The following is a 16278-nucleotide window of genomic DNA, read 5'->3' on the forward strand; positions in this document are numbered from 1 at the left end:
CAATTCGAATGGAGCACGACTATTTTCCAAGCAGCTTGGACGGCATGCGTAACAATATTTATGCCCTATAGGCTATGAGTAGTTAAACAGTGAGCGAACCAGGAATTTATCGCACTTGGATGTATCCTATTCACCAGACCTAGAATTGGAGAGACTCACATTAGTAGGATTACATACACCTCAATACGTTGCCAATTCCAATGATGGGACTGCTTTATTGGGTTTATAGTGGCGCGCGTTGATAGAGTCACGTGTATGGCCCAGCAACGCGAAGCACGCGCGCATCGCGTTTCCACCTCCCCAGGTATGCCACCCTTGGGGACCCGCATTGTCGACTCTTCAAACCCCCTCACTACAATCAATTAATCCCACAATGATCTGTGCCACTCTATAATTGCTCCGGATTATCATTTGAAACCACACACATCCACAATGTCCTCCGCATCTACACCGCGCTCGACGCGTTCCGCGTCGCCAGCGGATAATTCGCCCAACATGCTTACTCCCGGCCAAAAAATCAAGGCTATGATGGCGGAATTCGACACTGATAGTGAGAGTGACTCCCAAGCCACGAAAAAGAAAACTACAATCCCGAAGCTGGACTTCGGTCGCAATAACACATCGACTACTACTGAAACGCGCCCACCTCAATCTAATAACGACAGCTCCGACGACTCGGACGATACGGATGATATTGTTCGACCCAAGGGTCGGATGGCTGCTCGAATGCAAGGTGCCGCTGACGAGAGCACTGAACAAGGGTCTGCCTTTTCCCGCCTGTCGAATGCACTCCGATCCGAGAAGGAACAAGCTCAGAGGACACGCGAGAAAAGTCCCGCACCAGCCCACGATTCAAGCGATGACGACCTACCAGTGAACGTGGCCAAGAGGAGGAATCATGCGCAGGTTCAGCGCTCTCCTACCCCCGCAGACTCACCTGCTAATAGCCGTGCCGACTCGCCGTTGTTTGTTTCATCGCCTGCAACTACCAGGCCGCAATCCGAAGCTCTCAGCGACAAAGTATCCGGAAGTGACAATGAAGGACCTAGTAAGGCAAAGAATGCCAGATTCCTTGAACTTATCGCTCAAAAACGTAAAGAGCGTGAAGAGCGGGAACGTGTCGAGGCCGAAGAAAAGGCCGCCAGACGAGCGAAAATGGAGCACTTTAGCTCTAATATCCTATCTGGTGAAGAGAGTGAAGCTGATGATCCAGGTTCCGCGCATAAGTTGTCTCAGAAGGCTCGTCAGCCACGCAAGGCTAGCAAGAAGGCATTGGAAGAAATGAGCAGAGAGACTCAGCGGATGAGCCGAAATATGCAGCTTGCTCACCAAGCGCAGACCAAGAAAAAAATTACCAAGGAAAGCCTATTTGCTCGATTCAACTTTATGCAACCCGATCCTCCCCCAGCCGAACCCGCGGCGGCCAACTCGTCTTCCGCAGCCAACTCACAAAACTCCTCCGATATCGAGGGACAGAAAAATGAGACCCCTCGCACTTCGCCTGTCCTTGGCCCTGCCGATACAGGGAAGTCCACCACTACCAACGTGTCGGCGGAAGGCCAGACAGAAACAGTTGAAGAACAGGCCGACATCGAGATGACCGATCTACCCACCCTCGAGGAGGCTATTGCCGACACCCCAGTTGAACCGAAAGCAACAGACGCCCTCGTTGCGCCTGGGTCTGAAGTTACCGCGAAGTCACCCAGAAGTACCGTTCAGCCCAAGCAATCCATCCGAAGAATCACCCCATCCTCTGTTCGTGTCCTCATGTCCCGACAAGAAGTTGCGCAGCATCAGCAAGATGGCTCAGACAGTGATGAATTGGAGGTCATTACATCTCCGGCCAAAGCTCGTCGCATCGCTGCTTTCGAGAATCTGCCCTGCCGCCAGATGCAGGAATCTGCCTCCATGACTAGGCTCAAAGCCCTGGCCCATCTCACTTCTCCCAACCGTAAGATGAGCTCGATGAGCTCCGCCGAACTCTCTGCCAGTCTTCTTTACAAGGCACGTCAACAGGCCGCTAAAGACAGACGCGAGCGTATTGAAGAGCTAAGGGCAAAGGGCGTCGTAATTGAGACTGCCGAGGAGCGTGCTGCCATGGAAGATAATGTTGAAGATCTGGTTGAGAAAGCCCGCCAAGAGGCCGACGACATCGCTCGCGAGGAGCGTGCGGCCAGGAGGAAGGCGAAGGGTCTTGATGCTGATGACGATGAGGAGGACGATGATGACTACGCATTTTCTGGATCTGATGACGATGCATCCGGCGAAGACGAAGATGAGGACGAGGAGAAGAGTGTCAGGGGCGAAACGAGCATGTTCGAACAAGAGGCAGATGAAGCAGATGAATCTTCCGGAGATGAATCGGAGGCGGCCGCCTCAGAGCCTGAAATCGAAACCTCCGGATCCAGGAGAAGACGCCGCACCCGCGTCGTTAGTGACGACGAGGATGAGGATGAAAACGAACAGCAGATCCCCTCTACGCCTGTCCGGCCTCCATCTCATGTTCCACAGTCTGCTGAACGACCTAATTTTCCCGGAATGGGGACCCCGAACATGTCTATGGGCCTCACTCAAGCCTTTGCTGGCACTCTTGCCGATGAGAACGCCAGCCAGCCGGGCTCTGGCACTATTCCTTTCTCTCTCCCTGATCCTGGCCGACCAGTTCCTCGACTTCGTGCTGAGGAATCTGAGATCCTTGTTAAGGACAGCCAGGAGCAAAATAATGAGACTGATTTCATGCCTGCCTACAATGCAAATGTCAACAGGGTATCGGAATCTCCCGCGGGACATGGTTTCTCTAATTACTCGCAAATTCCGGATCCGACGCAGGATGAGGGCTTTGTCTTCTCACCATTCGATCCTTCCAAGCGCTTCAGAGGAACGCCGCCTGTTTCAACGATTGACACCGTGATTGTTGGCCAAAGCCAGTCACCTGTCGTCGAACGCAAAGGAAGAAAAATTCGACGAGGACGTGCGGCCAATTTGTCTGCTGTCGAGGAGCAAAATGAAGACGAGGCTGAATTTGAGATCAATGCCAATGCTTTCAACGTCATGAAGAAGGCGACTAAGAAGACAACAACGCCGTACGACAAGAAGAACAGCAAAGCAAAAGGTGTTGTTGACGAAGCTGCTGAAGAATCCGAAGATGAATATGCTGGCATTGGAGGTGCTAGTGATGACAGCGATGGTGAAGAAGATGTTCGCGATCTGAACATGATCAACGACAACAGTGGCGAGGTCGTGGATGAAAAGGAGCTTGCCGCTCTTAATGCGTATGTGTGGAATTGTCCTTTGATCTCGTTCTTATTTACTAACATGCTTTAGTTCCCATCAACGAAACCGTGACGAGAAAGATGTCGCTAAGTTGCTCAAGGATATTACCACAGGAGCTCTGCGTCGTCGTCGTGGCGGTGACGACGACCTTGATCTCGATGACTCGGATGACGAGCGTGTTGCACGTCGACGCGAAAAGCAGCGCGAATTCGCAAAGATGCGCAGAGCTCTTCTTGCTGACGACAAAGTTGGAGCTCTCGCGGAGAATCCCAAGAAGGCTGCCTTTTTTAAAGCCATTGAGGATCGCGAAGACCAGGACGACTTTGAGCTGGAGTTTTTGGAAGAGAAGGAGGGTGCATCACAAGGCGAATCCTCGCAAGATGTAGCCGCCGATAAACAAACTGAAGCTGGAGACGATAGCAAGAAGCGCAAACGACCCCTTGAGACGGCTACTGAAGATGCCACCAACCGACCTCCTCCTCATCTTCGCCGAACAGCTGCTAGCGCGATGTCGAAGAAGCCCGCTACCCTGGCCGAAGTCCGCGAGACTTTGTCCTTCCTCACCGAAACTCATGAATATGACTCCTTCCATGAGGATGCCTCTATCGACGGAGATGACGATGACCAGGAAGAGGCCGACACAAACACATCCGGCAACGACGAAGCCTACTCCGAAGACGCCCAATCCCAGCCCAAGGAAACCTTTGCCAAACCCAGTCACCCGCGCCGCACTCGTGGAACAGTCATCGACCGACTCGCTCTCTTGCGCCAAGCATCTTCCAACTCCGCAACGACAACTGGCTCCGCAAACAACAAAATGGCATTCCACAGCGGTGGAAACTCAGACGGAGCCATTGGATTCCGACCTCCCCAACTTCTGCGCCGTGTCACTTCCGGCTCTTCCTCGAGCAACTCATCTGCGTCCAGCTCATCGAGCAAAATTCCCACCGCTGCATCGGGACCTAAGAAGGGTGGTGCAGTCAACTCGTACACTGCTGCGCGTGAGCAAGAGCGCGAGAGACAATTGCGTTCCAAGCAACGTAATGGCGGATCTAATATCGCCAAGCTGCTGAGCAAGCATGCTGGTGGTGGACTAGGTTCGTTGGCTGGCAAGGGTCAATGGGATTGAGCTGGCACTCAACTTCAATTTTGTCATGAGAATCACATTACGCATGTCGATTACTAGTAGCTACTACCATATGTTTGGCGTTTGGGATCGGGTTTTTGCAGGGGCAACATTGGACATTTCAGAATGATACAAACAGCACATTATTCTTTAGTCATTTTAGCGAGATTCCAAATGACAGTTTTGGGTCTCCATGCCTAACAACCCCTTTCAACTTCAACTCCAATCTCCCCGGGCAAATCGGTGCCAGTCCACATATACTTGCTCATACCCATTCGGGTTAGCGGATCCACCAAGAACGTGGATGCCACGTGATATTATACCTACCGCCGCTGACTAACTAAATGAAGTAATTTGTAACTATAGCGAACTCTTGTTTTTGGATCTGCAGTAGTATCTTAGGTACAGGCAGAGCTCGGAGATAAATACCCAAAATGCTTCCACCAACTGTACTCCATCAAGCCCCACTATCAAACATTCACACCAACGGGAGGCAGCACCAATAAATGCCCCGCCGAGCTCGGAGGAGATGAGATGGTGGCTAGCGCTGGCGTGATGACGCGTCTCTATCATCCGAGATCAGAAATCACCATCAGATAATGCAGCTGCTTTGTCTCGGAAAATTGAAAACCATCCGTTTGCCAAATCGACAGCTGCTGGCAAGATGTGGTCGTTTTCCAAACTTGCGATTCGCTCTCTTGTGAGCTTATCGATCTGCTCCTACGCTACGGCATCTACATCTACTGCCGATCCCATCATCCAAAATGCAAACCACATTTTCAACGTGATTCACGACTCCATGCGCCAATGGGGCTCCTCGCTTCATCACAATGGTGTCTCTTTCTTCCTCGCGACTGTCCCAGCTGGCACTCAGTTGTATCACGGCACCTCGAACCCGGGCACGGTGACCGGCATGGAATGGCTCGCGTTTGAACCAGAGCATGCGATGGTCTTTGCTCGACCTCACCGAGGCCCTCCTCCCCCTCCACCAGGTGATAATGACAACAACGACGGAAGTGACGAGGAGCTAGAGAACCGACACCACGAAGAACTACGTCGTCGCTATGGTCAAGGACTGCCGCCTCCTGGAGACTCCGACGAGAACGACTCGGGATATCTTCACACATATGCTGCCGCCAAGGATCTAAGACTCGTTTATATCGACGGTATGTCGGCTGGCAAAACGAACAAGGGAACGCTCGACTCGCAAGATTACGTCTTGTTCAACGGTACTATCGAGGAATTCTCGCAGGATAAGAAGCCACGCCGCGGCCCTGGCGGTCCCCCAGGAGAGAAAGACCGCGCGGTCAAGGCGTGCGAAATGGCTCAAAATGAGTGGGAAGGCAAAATCGATGGCGTTCTTCGCATGGAAGCTGGTTTCGAAATTATTCTTTGTTCGTTCGAGCGTGACTTGACGCCTGTTCGGACCACACAGGTGAAAAAGGATACAAGAGAGGGCGGCAAGCGCAAAGATTTCCCCAAACCCCATGGTCCTCCCGGTGGCCCTCCTGGTGGTGACAAGAAGAGAAAAGGCCCTGGCCCTGGTGGACCGGGACCGGACTCTTCGCGCTGGATGCGCGCAGTGACGGCTCGGTATGATAGCATTGGCGGAAACCGAGTGTCGTTGAACTATGATCATTTCATTACGGCGTACTCACACGATTTCGATCTGTTCGCCAATGACTCCGTCTTGCCTCGTCTGGCATATCTTTCATCCACGGACCGAACGGCAATCCGCGACGAATTGACCAGCCTTATCCTGAACAACGACCCCAAGGAATCCTCATGGAACTGGCAAGCTACTGCTGACATGATCGTTACGCGCTACTCCGATGAACTGTCCTATCTTGCATCTGACAAGTTTGCGGAGATCAAGGCATTCCGCGATCACATTGAAATGCTTCTATCACCTTTCATCGATTACAGCGAGCGAGATATCTCCGAAGAGGCCGAGAGGTGTGCCGCACAGCTCTTGCCGCTTCAAACCCAAAAGGAACAGACTTTGCCGGCCCGCGCTGTGCACTATGTTGCGCACAGTGTTTGCTTGGCGTTGCTTGAGGCTGGGAATGAGGAGAAGCTTAGTCTTGCGCAAAACAGAGTCCGTGTCTTGATCAATCATCTGGACTGGACGACTTGGAAAGAGTGCCGCGGTTGTCAAGATAATGAGATATGCGTCATCCCGATCTGGCCTATGGGTACCGTATCTGATTACAACAGCCCCAAGTGCAGAGATGCGTCCAAACCCTACGAGGGAGATGATGGGGAGGGTTATTGGGGTGGGATGCATGGGTGATTCGGAAGCGTTCAATCGAGTTATTACTAGTAATATTGTGTCTTTTATGCAGGACTTGTGAATAAGTTTCAGAGGTATCCAATTGAACTTTCAACATTTGCAATTGAATATTGACCCTCTGGCGTGGTGAATAGGTACAGGTGAATTTATAATGAAATAGTATGTAGACGGGAACTCCTCATGTGCAATCGTTTTGGCGTGCGTTAGCTCGAAAGCTTCAACTCTTGCACCCTCGAAACATATCAACGGAGGACCCAAAGAAGCGAATGTTCAAATCCCTTCAAGGGTATCAAGGGTGGATATATAGATGAACTTTATTTACAAAAGACCGGTGACGGAGGTGACAGAGCCGATGGGGCTCAGGAGGGAGGTGAGGCCCAGGGAGCCAAGGAGACCGGTGGCAGTGCCCTCGAGCTTAACGAGCATGGCGGAGGTGCCGTCCTGGCCCAGAACACCGACCAGCTGAGTGGGGTCAGCGGCCATGGACATAGCCTTGGAGGGAAGGTCGGAGACGGAGGGAACCATAGCAACAACGGAGCCGATGGGGCCCTGGACGGAGGACAGGTCAAGACCGCTCAGAAGGCCGAGGACGTTGGAGCCAAGAGCAACGGGCAGGATATCACCGTTCAGGTCGGTGATGTGCATGACAGTGTCGGTGACGGAGCTAGTGGCATCACGCTTCATGCCGGTGGGGACAAGGTTCTCGAGAGTGCCAACCAGGCTGCCAACAAGGGAGCCAACCTCGGGGAGGCCGAGACCAGAGAAAAGACCCTCAACAGTGGAGGTGAGCTTGACAAGAGCAACGGAACCCTCCTGGGTGACGACGGTCATGAAGCCGGAGCCAAGACCCTGCAGGTTCAGACCGTCCACAGATGAGGCAGTCTGAACGATGTTGCCAACGGGCTCGCTGAGAGGCAGGTTAAGGCCAGTCAGCAAGTTGGCAACGGTGGGGGTAAGCTGGACAAGGATGTTCTTGGACTGCTCGTTGGTGACGGTCATCACGCTGTTGACATTGTTGGAAGCGATGCCGCTGGGGGTAGCACTGGGAGTGGCGCTGGGGGCACCAGTGCACATCGGGATGCCGGAGGGAATGGGGACTCCGGAGGGGATAACACCCGATGGGATGCAGCTAGGGACGCCCGAGGGAGCGGTGCCGCTGGGGATGATGTTGGTAGGCAGAGCCATGGCAGTGGAGGCCAGGATGGCCGCGATGGTGAAGGACTTCATATTGAGTTGGTTGAGAGAGTGACTGGTGCTGATAAGCAGTAATGAATGGACGGTATAGAACCGGAAAAAGGAATGACTGGACTAAAAGACGGAGGGAAAACGAGATGCTTCTTGGGATGGAGAAGATATCAAAGTCAAATGGCATGGCGATGCTCTTTTATACACTCTCCCACCAGCCCTTGATTTTCAGGGGCCGCAACCCAAATGCGAGTTGCATGCAACCGTGAATTCCCTCCTGCCATTTCTGACGTCGACAAGGAGAAGATGCTCCACATTCGAGATGTTACAAGGCCACTGGGCACACTGCTGGATCCACGCCGCTTGCCAATAGTCCAATCCCATGAGATGAATACTCACCGCGGGACAGGGCATCATTTCACGTCAAAGGGACTGGATCCACAAGTTGAAGCCCAATAGAGGAAAGTCGATGAGCCGGCATACGGGGATTGGGTCCGGAGGTGAGTCTTGATCCTCTCATAAGCTTCATTGCGGGTTCATCCTCATTAGCCACTCCGCAGATCGGCCTCCTCCACCTCCGCCCCATGTTGGAGGTTGAAGCCCATTGCCGAGCTTTCAAGAGGGGCTCCGCAGTCCATAACGGCATATCGGCAGATTGTGTTTCAGAAAAGATGTCGTCGTCCCTTTACGTGAGCTGTAGGACGTAGACGTTGAGGGAAGAAGCAAATTGGGAGTAGTGTAGATAGAGAATACGCCGAAAAAAGGAAATATTCGCCACATGGTTCGCACGCGCCTGCAATGGCCGGGATCATGTTCCCTGCAGGGTTAAGTGAGCGTCAAAACACACTTCTTTGAAGAGCCCCCGAGAAAGCTTTCTTGGGCCCAGGATCGTCATTAATCCCGCCCCAAATCCATCACAAGCGCCAATAGGAGTAGGCCTAAGGGCTCGGGTCCTCAACGATCTGCAGTGCTGGCCCGCCTCAAAACACGTTTAACAAGAGCGTTAGTCTCCGCTGGAGCAGATTGCAATGGAAGTACTATCAGAGTTCGGTGCTAAACATGCGCTAAAGTTAAATAGCGTCGCCGGTGGACCCTGCAGCTTCCCCGAAGCTTGGTGGAGTTGTTGTTCCTAGTCAGGGGCGAAGGAGTGTTATGACCGCAGGATTGACTGGGGCTTGGCCTGACATCATAGAATGAGTCGTTCTATGCAATCAGCATCGAATCTTTATATTCTCTTCTGTGGGCAAAAAAAAAATCCTTCCGATATTACTCCGTATCGTCGCTGATCTATCTATCATTGAGCGACGAACTTCGATCTCAGAAATGCTGAAACATAACCTCTCCACCAGCGAGAGGGGCGAACGATATCCCCCTGAAGATCCACAAAATTTACGGGGTCAAACCGTTGTTCATTTGGAGAAACCTCAGAAACTTCTGTCAACCCAGAGAGTTCCACTAACGGGTTTTACGTGCGCGGGGGAAAAACTCAAATTGTCTAATCTCGCCAGGACTTTCTATTCAACTTGCCTCGGGACTTTTGAAAGTAACTCATGCCAGGGCCCCGGGGATCGCTGTTTACAAAGGGCATACCGATATTCTACTCTGTACTCTGTATATATCTCTCCTTCGAAAGAACTCATAGTCTGAGATTTTCCACTCATACGCCAAGCACACAAAAGAACAACAAGATCAGCCCTAGGGAAAGAGAGAAATTCGTGACTATCCACTAACCCCATCGAATGCACTACTAATCCCCATCCAACACCGTGGGCCATGGATAAAATGCTCATTTACTGTTAGAGCCGGATTTCTTACCGGAGGCCGTTGTGTCTCCTTTTCAGTTAACCATGCCACCCACCTCCCTAATAAAGTCAAGTCTGCCCGGAACTCCTATTTTTGCTTCTCAATGGGGAAGGTTCACAGAAGGATTGGCTTCAGTTTCACGCCAGCAGCGGCTTACATTTGCAATTCAAGATGCCGAACAGGACTTTTACTCTCTCTTGGCCTGATGTCTAATACGACCCTCGAGAGCAGGCTGAGACGAGCTTAGTGTGGTGAAAGCATCAACCCATTTCCCCCGATCATAAGCGCTAGGCAGACTCTGAGTCTGCTTTCGTGCTTGCTAACAAAGAGCCATTTTCGCTTCGGGACTTCTTTGTATCAAAATCAATTACCTAATGCTGAGATAGTAATTTGTGGAATCGGTCAATACAAAAAGCATACAAGGTAAAGAAGTAGATAAAACAAACGATTCCTTTGTCTATCGTGATTTTCTTGGAGAAAACCCCTGCAAATAATAGATGATGTCTTCCAATCCTGTGGATAGATTGGAAAACCATATAGCGGCAATGAAAGACTGTTAAATCACGTAAGGTAATTTGATAGATCATTCCTTGTCACTCGAAGCATAGCTTCATCGTATAAAAGGTACAGGAGGATTAAATCGTCTTTGTCTGTGTACTTAGGACAATGCATTTCCAAGGTTATTTGATAGGTATCCAGTGAATGGAGTGGCATTGTTTCCGAGTCTATGTTCTTTTCGAGTCTACGAGTATATACGCATGTCGACCTCGGGAGTTGACACTATTTAAGTCAGGTTCATATCCTAGATTATCTCACCATTTGATTACAATTCATCAGCTTATCACCAGGTAAAGGAATCGATTGCACTACCTAAATTATCCGCTTCGTGTTAAGACTACCCATATTATTTCTACTATCCATCTCGCGCTAGTGTTCAGTTTTCATTCAAGCAATTCCATGCTTTCAAGACTCTACCAGTAAGTTTCTGACCAAACAAATTCTGAAACTATTGCTAACCCTTTTCAATCTAGTGATTTTCTCAGCCAGTTCCACTCCTGCGGACCAGAACAAGTGTCATTTTTGCGGTAAGAATTTTTCGGGTGCTGCTGACTCGTGCAAATGCGATGCGCGTCATTGCAAATTTGTTCCTCGTGACCAGTGTCAGTTCTCCACGGATGCGGACGAGGAAGATGAAGGGTCAAGCGTAAGAAGGCGTGAAACCTCCTGATCATTCTGCTTCTCCAAGGGGATCAGCACTAGCTAACAGTGTTTTGCTTTTTAGTAATCTATTTACACTGAATCTGAGTTAATGCAAGAAATCTGTACTCTTTCTGAGCTCAAAGAACAAATATTGTGAATTCCCACGTAATGCCAAGAATCTCTTTCAAGCAAATAATATCGAGTGTGATCCAGTCCAATAAATTGGCATTTCCTTTGAACCCAAAAAAAAAGGATCGCAAGTTTCAGGTTTCTCATGTAATGCTAATAATGCTCTTCTTTGTTGTAATATTCCATATGTCGTAAATCCCTGTCGCCTACTACAACCTCGAGGAAACTTGAAGATACTACTAGTAATATTTATTCTTTGTGCTATCTCACTCATGGAACGGCATATGAAGACAAAATGGGTCGATTCCCGAGAGTTTGGAGTTCAAATTTCAAATTATCTATCTCCTTCTGAAATGTTCAGTATCCTTCAAACTCACAGTATGCGGCCTACTAAGCGTCAACAGATACCTGTTGTGCCGGATGAGAACATTCTCTCTAGGATATTCCCGGGTGTGGAGCCAGGAAGTACTGACTAGAAATAATGAAAAGTAATGAGTATGGCTGCACCTTTGATATTCATTTTGAAGCCCGTTTGGATCCAGGATACCCGAAGGATCTCAGAGTTGAACTTACCATTTGTAATTCTCTGAAATCAAGTAAGCTCGAGGCCAAAACAAGAGCAGCTATTTACAATCTGGCGAACTCTCAACTTGATGGTCTGGCTCCAAAGGTACTTGAGTATGGTTTTGGTATTCCTACTGCTAAAGTGGATGGGGAATTGGATTACGTGGTGATGGAGTTCATTACGGAAGCTACGTGTCTCGACACATTCTGGGAAGATCACCATCAGGATAATCAACGAGAATTGGTAGACTCGATTGCCCGCGTCGTGGAGAAACTTCAAAAGTTAGACCCACAAACCCTCATCGAAAGTCTAGCAGGAACTTATTTTGTTTCCCCCGAATAAGTCTGCAAGTCTCGCGGCGTGGCTTTTATGTCACCATACTTTTGGCTCCAGTTGAGTATCAGGGCGCTATTGATGGATCTACACGAAACACATAACGAATCATCCCAATCCAAGAGTAGAGGTTGTAAGCCACGCACTGAAGCACTGTTTTTGGACGATATGGTTATTATAAGGTCCGAGTAGGATGATCTAGACGATGTTGAACTGTCGAATTCGGAGCTGGAGAAGCTAGAATCTCATGTCGTGTTCTATCACTTGGGCTTTCAGCCACGCAATATTCTTGTGAAAAAGAATTCATCTGGTAAATATGAGCTGGCCAGCATTATCAACGGGGATTATGCAGGTTTTTTCCGCTTTGCATACGAGTATGGCCGCAAGAATGTGTGTCTAGGTTGGGAAGATTTCAATTGGGATGACCTATCTTACAGCTGGTATCTCTTGTTCAAACCCCAGCTGGCGCATCTCCTACCGGAATCGGAACCCCACACAAAGTTCATCAAGGCCCTCCGGAACATCATGAAATCCGAACAACGGGCAGCGGAAATTTCTTTGGAGTTGGAGATTCATGAGAAGTAAATGGGGGTGGTAAAAATGGACGAGTCGCCCGATTCTCGTAAGGGTTACGTTCGCAAGGCCGGCACAGAACTTGAGCCACTTCCTCGGGCTCTAACGAAAGAGGAAACAGAAAACCTTGTGGAATATGTGCGGAAGGCTTGGGGATATGTTTGGCGCAATGACCAATGGGAGCTGGAGGTTGCTTCACCAGATAGTACGTGGTACATCAGACTTCTCCAATGGTAGTTTGGGCTAATGATGATGATGATGATGATGATGATGATGATTTTAGCCCATACACTGGCAGATAAGTAGGTGGAAAACTCAAAGGACATTCAGACTGACGCCTTTTCCCATACTATTCTTGGAATACAAACTCTCCTTTTCTTCTATGTGCCCATTGATAGGCAGGCTTAGGATGGTTTTGCGACAGTCTTCTTCAATATAACTCCTTCTTACATCAACTTGGTCACGGTGTGATCATGACCTCTCACTACTAGTAGCAGTTCTACCTGGGTACTAAATAACTTGAACAAAATGGTGAAAACTTGAAAGACTCGAACTATAATTAGCTATGACCCCAATACTGCACCACCACCTGGTGAGCATTTGACAGTTTCCTCTGCCCACGAATCAATTTCGGTCAAAGTCTTCTGAATATCACCCTTGATTAAAGGGATCGTTTCGGCTCCCAGTAATAGTCGCATAGGCAGCTGGCGCTCGTTCTGCGCAATGACAGTATCGAAAATCAGACGGGCGCAGATATTAGGATCGCTCCATGTTGCTTGAGAATCGGGATTTGTGATATAATCCAAAATCTGGTTAAACACAGTGTTTGGCGTATTGTATGCAGGGTGTCGGGCGGCGATGTTCATGTTGGGCCCGGCGAAATTTGTACGAATTCCCCCGGGGGCAACAATCATAAGCTTGATGTTCCATTCTGGATTCATTTCCTGGGCGACCGATTCAGTGAAGCCTTCCAGAGCGAATTTGCTATTAATATTTTAGCATAAATGTAATTTGAGGGTTTGGAGAGTTTTGGATCTTACCTAGCATGATAGTATGAGTGACCCGGGGCAGTCCACCATCCGCCCATCGAAGATATTTGAAGGACTGTGCCTCCTTGACCTTGGGGGTTGATTTCGCGAAATACTCGTAGTGCTTCTTTCGTGACATGAACCGGTCCCCAGAAAAGAGTTTCAAGTTGAAGTCTGGCGTCGGATTCGGAGATTGCTTCAGTATCCCCGACTAAGCTATAACCAGCATTGTTGATAAAAACGTCAATATGGTTCCATGTTTGTACAACACTGTTGATAACGACAGCGATTGATTCTTGCGAAGTCACATCAAGTGAAAATTTAAGCACTCTCGCCTCATCTGGTAGATATGATAGCGATTTGACGTTGCGGGCGGTGGCCACGATATAATGACCAGAATTATAGATCGTGGTTGCAAGAGCCTTGCCGAGGCCAGATGAACAACCAGTCACTATTTTAATAGTAGAGGGTGAGTTGGAGTTGAAAATACATAGGTATGGGTCATATTTCATCAAACCAACGGACTTACCAAACCAAACAGTATCATTGCTCAATTTTGTCGAAGTAGATGCCATATTTTAGTAAAGATTCAAACCTTCCAAGGTTAGAACCTTGGAAACGAAGGGGACTAGAGTAAAAAAGAAATAAACCTGGGATTCCGCCTTGTTCTCTCCCCCTTCCTCCCTTCCTCATATACTAGCATCAATATTTTTAAGTCCGTCTTGTATCCGATCATATCCGAAGATGTAGATATAGAATGAGGCTTGTTCTATTAGGCAAGGCACACTTAGATGGATCTAACTCTATTAGGAACATGCACTAGTCCGAATATTATCATGTTGGTGGGTCGGGCTGAACAGCTGCTGTCAGATTCGCCGCAACATTGCCACCGGTTTCAATTTGAGCTCGTGTCTAAAGTGACCCCTCTTTTCCATCCATATTGTACACCCTGCCGGCACAATTTCTCCATTCGGACCAGAATTTCCAGGCCTCCCAGGGGCTCCCGTGATGGCTCCAGCGAAAGGTGGATCCGCCTTTATCGTGATCACTGAAGACCCGCAGCAAGATCGCGGCAAGCGCCTGAGCCAAGTGCGATCGCATCTCGCCAAAGAGCGCCATCGGTCTCGTCGGGGGAATGATCGACTCACAGTGCATAGCAATGGCAGCAGCGATAGCCAGGATTTCAGGACACCGACCCCGGAGAGTGGTGCCCTGAGCCTCATACCGGAGATCCCAGTCAGGCACAAGTCCCCGCCACTCGCCTCTTCGGCAACTGGGTACCGACGGATGCAGAAATGTGAGTACTCAGCAGTGATCGGCAATACGGGATCGTCTCCATGAGAGCTTTATGTACTGACTTGGGTAGTTATGCACCAATACGTACTCTACGGTCAACAGGCCCACCCGTTCTTCTCCCACGTCATATACGCAGCGACTTCACATACGGCTCTTATGAGTACAAAGATCCTCAATGCATCGGCATGGGATGATTTAAATACCGAGGGACAAATTGGTAGCCTGACCTTACAACAATGTGCGATAACTCGCAAATTGCTGGGTGAGGTACTTGAGGACCGGGAGCTAGCATGCAGTGAGCCCACTTTTGCAGCTCTAGTGGCAACGTTGCTCTTTGATGTAAGATCCACCTGGTGGGTTTTCCGGTGAAAATTACTAAAAAGACGAAACAGATGGTAAATGACCAAAGAGATGTTTTCATATATGACTTGAAAGTTACGCATCACTTAATAGGTTTGCGAGGGGGCATAGACAACTTGGGGTTTGAAGGACATATCAAAGGCAGTTTACTTGTGTAAGAATCTCTTCGCCAATAGATAAGACTTGTCCTGTTACCTTTTAGCTAACCTTTCAAATAGAATCGAGCAACTACAAAGGGTTGTCGAAATCCCCCCCATACGGAACCTTTACCTCACAGTTTAGCCCCGGTGCACAACTTGAATTACCCCCTTCTGCGTCTATAGACGTGGCCCTTTTTACTCTTGGGATGGAGCCCAGGTCACCCGGGGAGTGGAACGAACTAAGTCGATTGATTCCAGTTTTGAGCAGCTTCTACGAATCAGTAATTGCATCTACCCAGAAAGGTCATTATGCGACCGGTACCGGCCTGGGCTGCCGACTTGCCGGGCAAAATTCAATACCCTTTCTAGGAAGCACACTGCCCAGCGACCAACTACAGCATGATGATAATCGAATACCCGTCTTACTACAGGCAACTATGATCATGGAACGATCCCATCATGCGATATCAGATGCAGAGGTGGCTGGGCTATCTGATGCTATCGCATATTTAAAAGACCTCCTCCAGCCAACAGACCTCGATAACTGTTGGGCTCCCATGTCAGGTGCCTTGATTTGGTGTTTGGCCATCGGGGCTCGCCGGTCTTTACCAAGTGCTATCCGGAAGTGGTTTGTGATGCAAACCGCGCGGGTTAGTTGTGCTATTGCAATGAACCGACCTCAGGCTGTAGTGAGATGTCTTCGCGTTGTACTGGAAGGGCTAGATGGAGCGGATGTCTGCCGACGGCAAGACTTTTCTTTGGATGATTTACTGTGAAGTGAAATGGGAAAACAGTTCTCCTGTCGATATGAGAGCACCGAGAACCAGGTGGATCCTAATAATGCTTACGATTATGATGACCGAGTAGATAGGCGTGATGGGATTTGTTTTTCTATAACTTATAACCCGTTTAGGTTTAAAGTTGGACATCGTAGTTACAGTAGGCCATTTCTCTTGTATCTCCACGCAGCGAAC

General features: G+C 49.3%; 8 protein-coding genes across 8 annotated transcripts; 6 read left to right on the forward strand and 2 right to left on the reverse strand.

Annotated features, from left to right (window-relative positions):
- Positions 1-432: 432 nt before the first annotated feature.
- N7533_000911 (uncharacterized protein) lies at positions 433-4402 on the forward strand (the record flags this gene model as incomplete). The annotated part of the gene is made up of 2 exons (XM_057097561.1): positions 433-3272; positions 3325-4402. The coding sequence occupies 2 exons, from the start codon at positions 433-435 to the stop codon at positions 4400-4402; spliced, it is 3918 nt and encodes a 1305-aa protein (XP_056966054.1).
- Positions 4403-5063: 661 nt separating this feature from the next.
- On the forward strand, positions 5064-6692 carry N7533_000912 (uncharacterized protein; the record flags this gene model as incomplete). The annotated part of the gene is made up of 1 exon (XM_057097562.1): positions 5064-6692. The coding sequence occupies one exon, from the start codon at positions 5064-5066 to the stop codon at positions 6690-6692; it is 1629 nt and encodes a 542-aa protein (XP_056966055.1).
- A 318-nt stretch (positions 6693-7010) lies between these two features.
- On the reverse strand, positions 7011-7919 carry N7533_000913 (uncharacterized protein; the record flags this gene model as incomplete). The annotated part of the gene is made up of 1 exon (XM_057097563.1): positions 7011-7919. One exon carries the CDS (start codon positions 7917-7919, stop codon positions 7011-7013), a length of 909 nt encoding a protein of 302 aa, XP_056966056.1.
- A 3571-nt stretch (positions 7920-11490) lies between these two features.
- Positions 11491-11916, forward strand: N7533_000914 (uncharacterized protein; the record flags this gene model as incomplete). Its single annotated transcript, XM_057097564.1, has 1 exon — positions 11491-11916. The coding sequence occupies one exon, from the start codon at positions 11491-11493 to the stop codon at positions 11914-11916; it is 426 nt and encodes a 141-aa protein (XP_056966057.1).
- Positions 11917-12507: 591 nt separating this feature from the next.
- On the forward strand, positions 12508-12717 carry N7533_000915 (uncharacterized protein; the record flags this gene model as incomplete). Its single annotated transcript, XM_057097565.1, has 1 exon — positions 12508-12717. The coding sequence occupies one exon, from the start codon at positions 12508-12510 to the stop codon at positions 12715-12717; it is 210 nt and encodes a 69-aa protein (XP_056966058.1).
- Positions 12718-13043: 326 nt separating this feature from the next.
- Positions 13044-14083, reverse strand: N7533_000916 (NAD(P)-binding protein; the record flags this gene model as incomplete). The annotated part of the gene is made up of 3 exons (XM_057097566.1): positions 13044-13464; positions 13521-13959; positions 14038-14083. The coding sequence occupies 3 exons, from the start codon at positions 14081-14083 to the stop codon at positions 13044-13046; spliced, it is 906 nt and encodes a 301-aa protein (XP_056966059.1).
- A 433-nt stretch (positions 14084-14516) lies between these two features.
- On the forward strand, positions 14517-14849 carry N7533_000917 (uncharacterized protein; the record flags this gene model as incomplete). The annotated part of the gene is made up of 1 exon (XM_057097567.1): positions 14517-14849. The coding sequence occupies one exon, from the start codon at positions 14517-14519 to the stop codon at positions 14847-14849; it is 333 nt and encodes a 110-aa protein (XP_056966060.1).
- Positions 14850-15510: 661 nt separating this feature from the next.
- N7533_000918 (uncharacterized protein) lies at positions 15511-16080 on the forward strand (the record flags this gene model as incomplete). Its single annotated transcript, XM_057097568.1, has 1 exon — positions 15511-16080. The coding sequence occupies one exon, from the start codon at positions 15511-15513 to the stop codon at positions 16078-16080; it is 570 nt and encodes a 189-aa protein (XP_056966061.1).
- Between the last annotated feature and the right edge of the window lie 198 nt (positions 16081-16278).

This window comes from Penicillium manginii (genome assembly GCF_028828005.1).
Source record: "Penicillium manginii strain IBT 31320 chromosome Unknown utg000001l:1.0-3466041.0:1.0-3467806.0, whole genome shotgun sequence".
Taxonomy (NCBI): domain Eukaryota; kingdom Fungi; phylum Ascomycota; class Eurotiomycetes; order Eurotiales; family Aspergillaceae; genus Penicillium; species Penicillium manginii.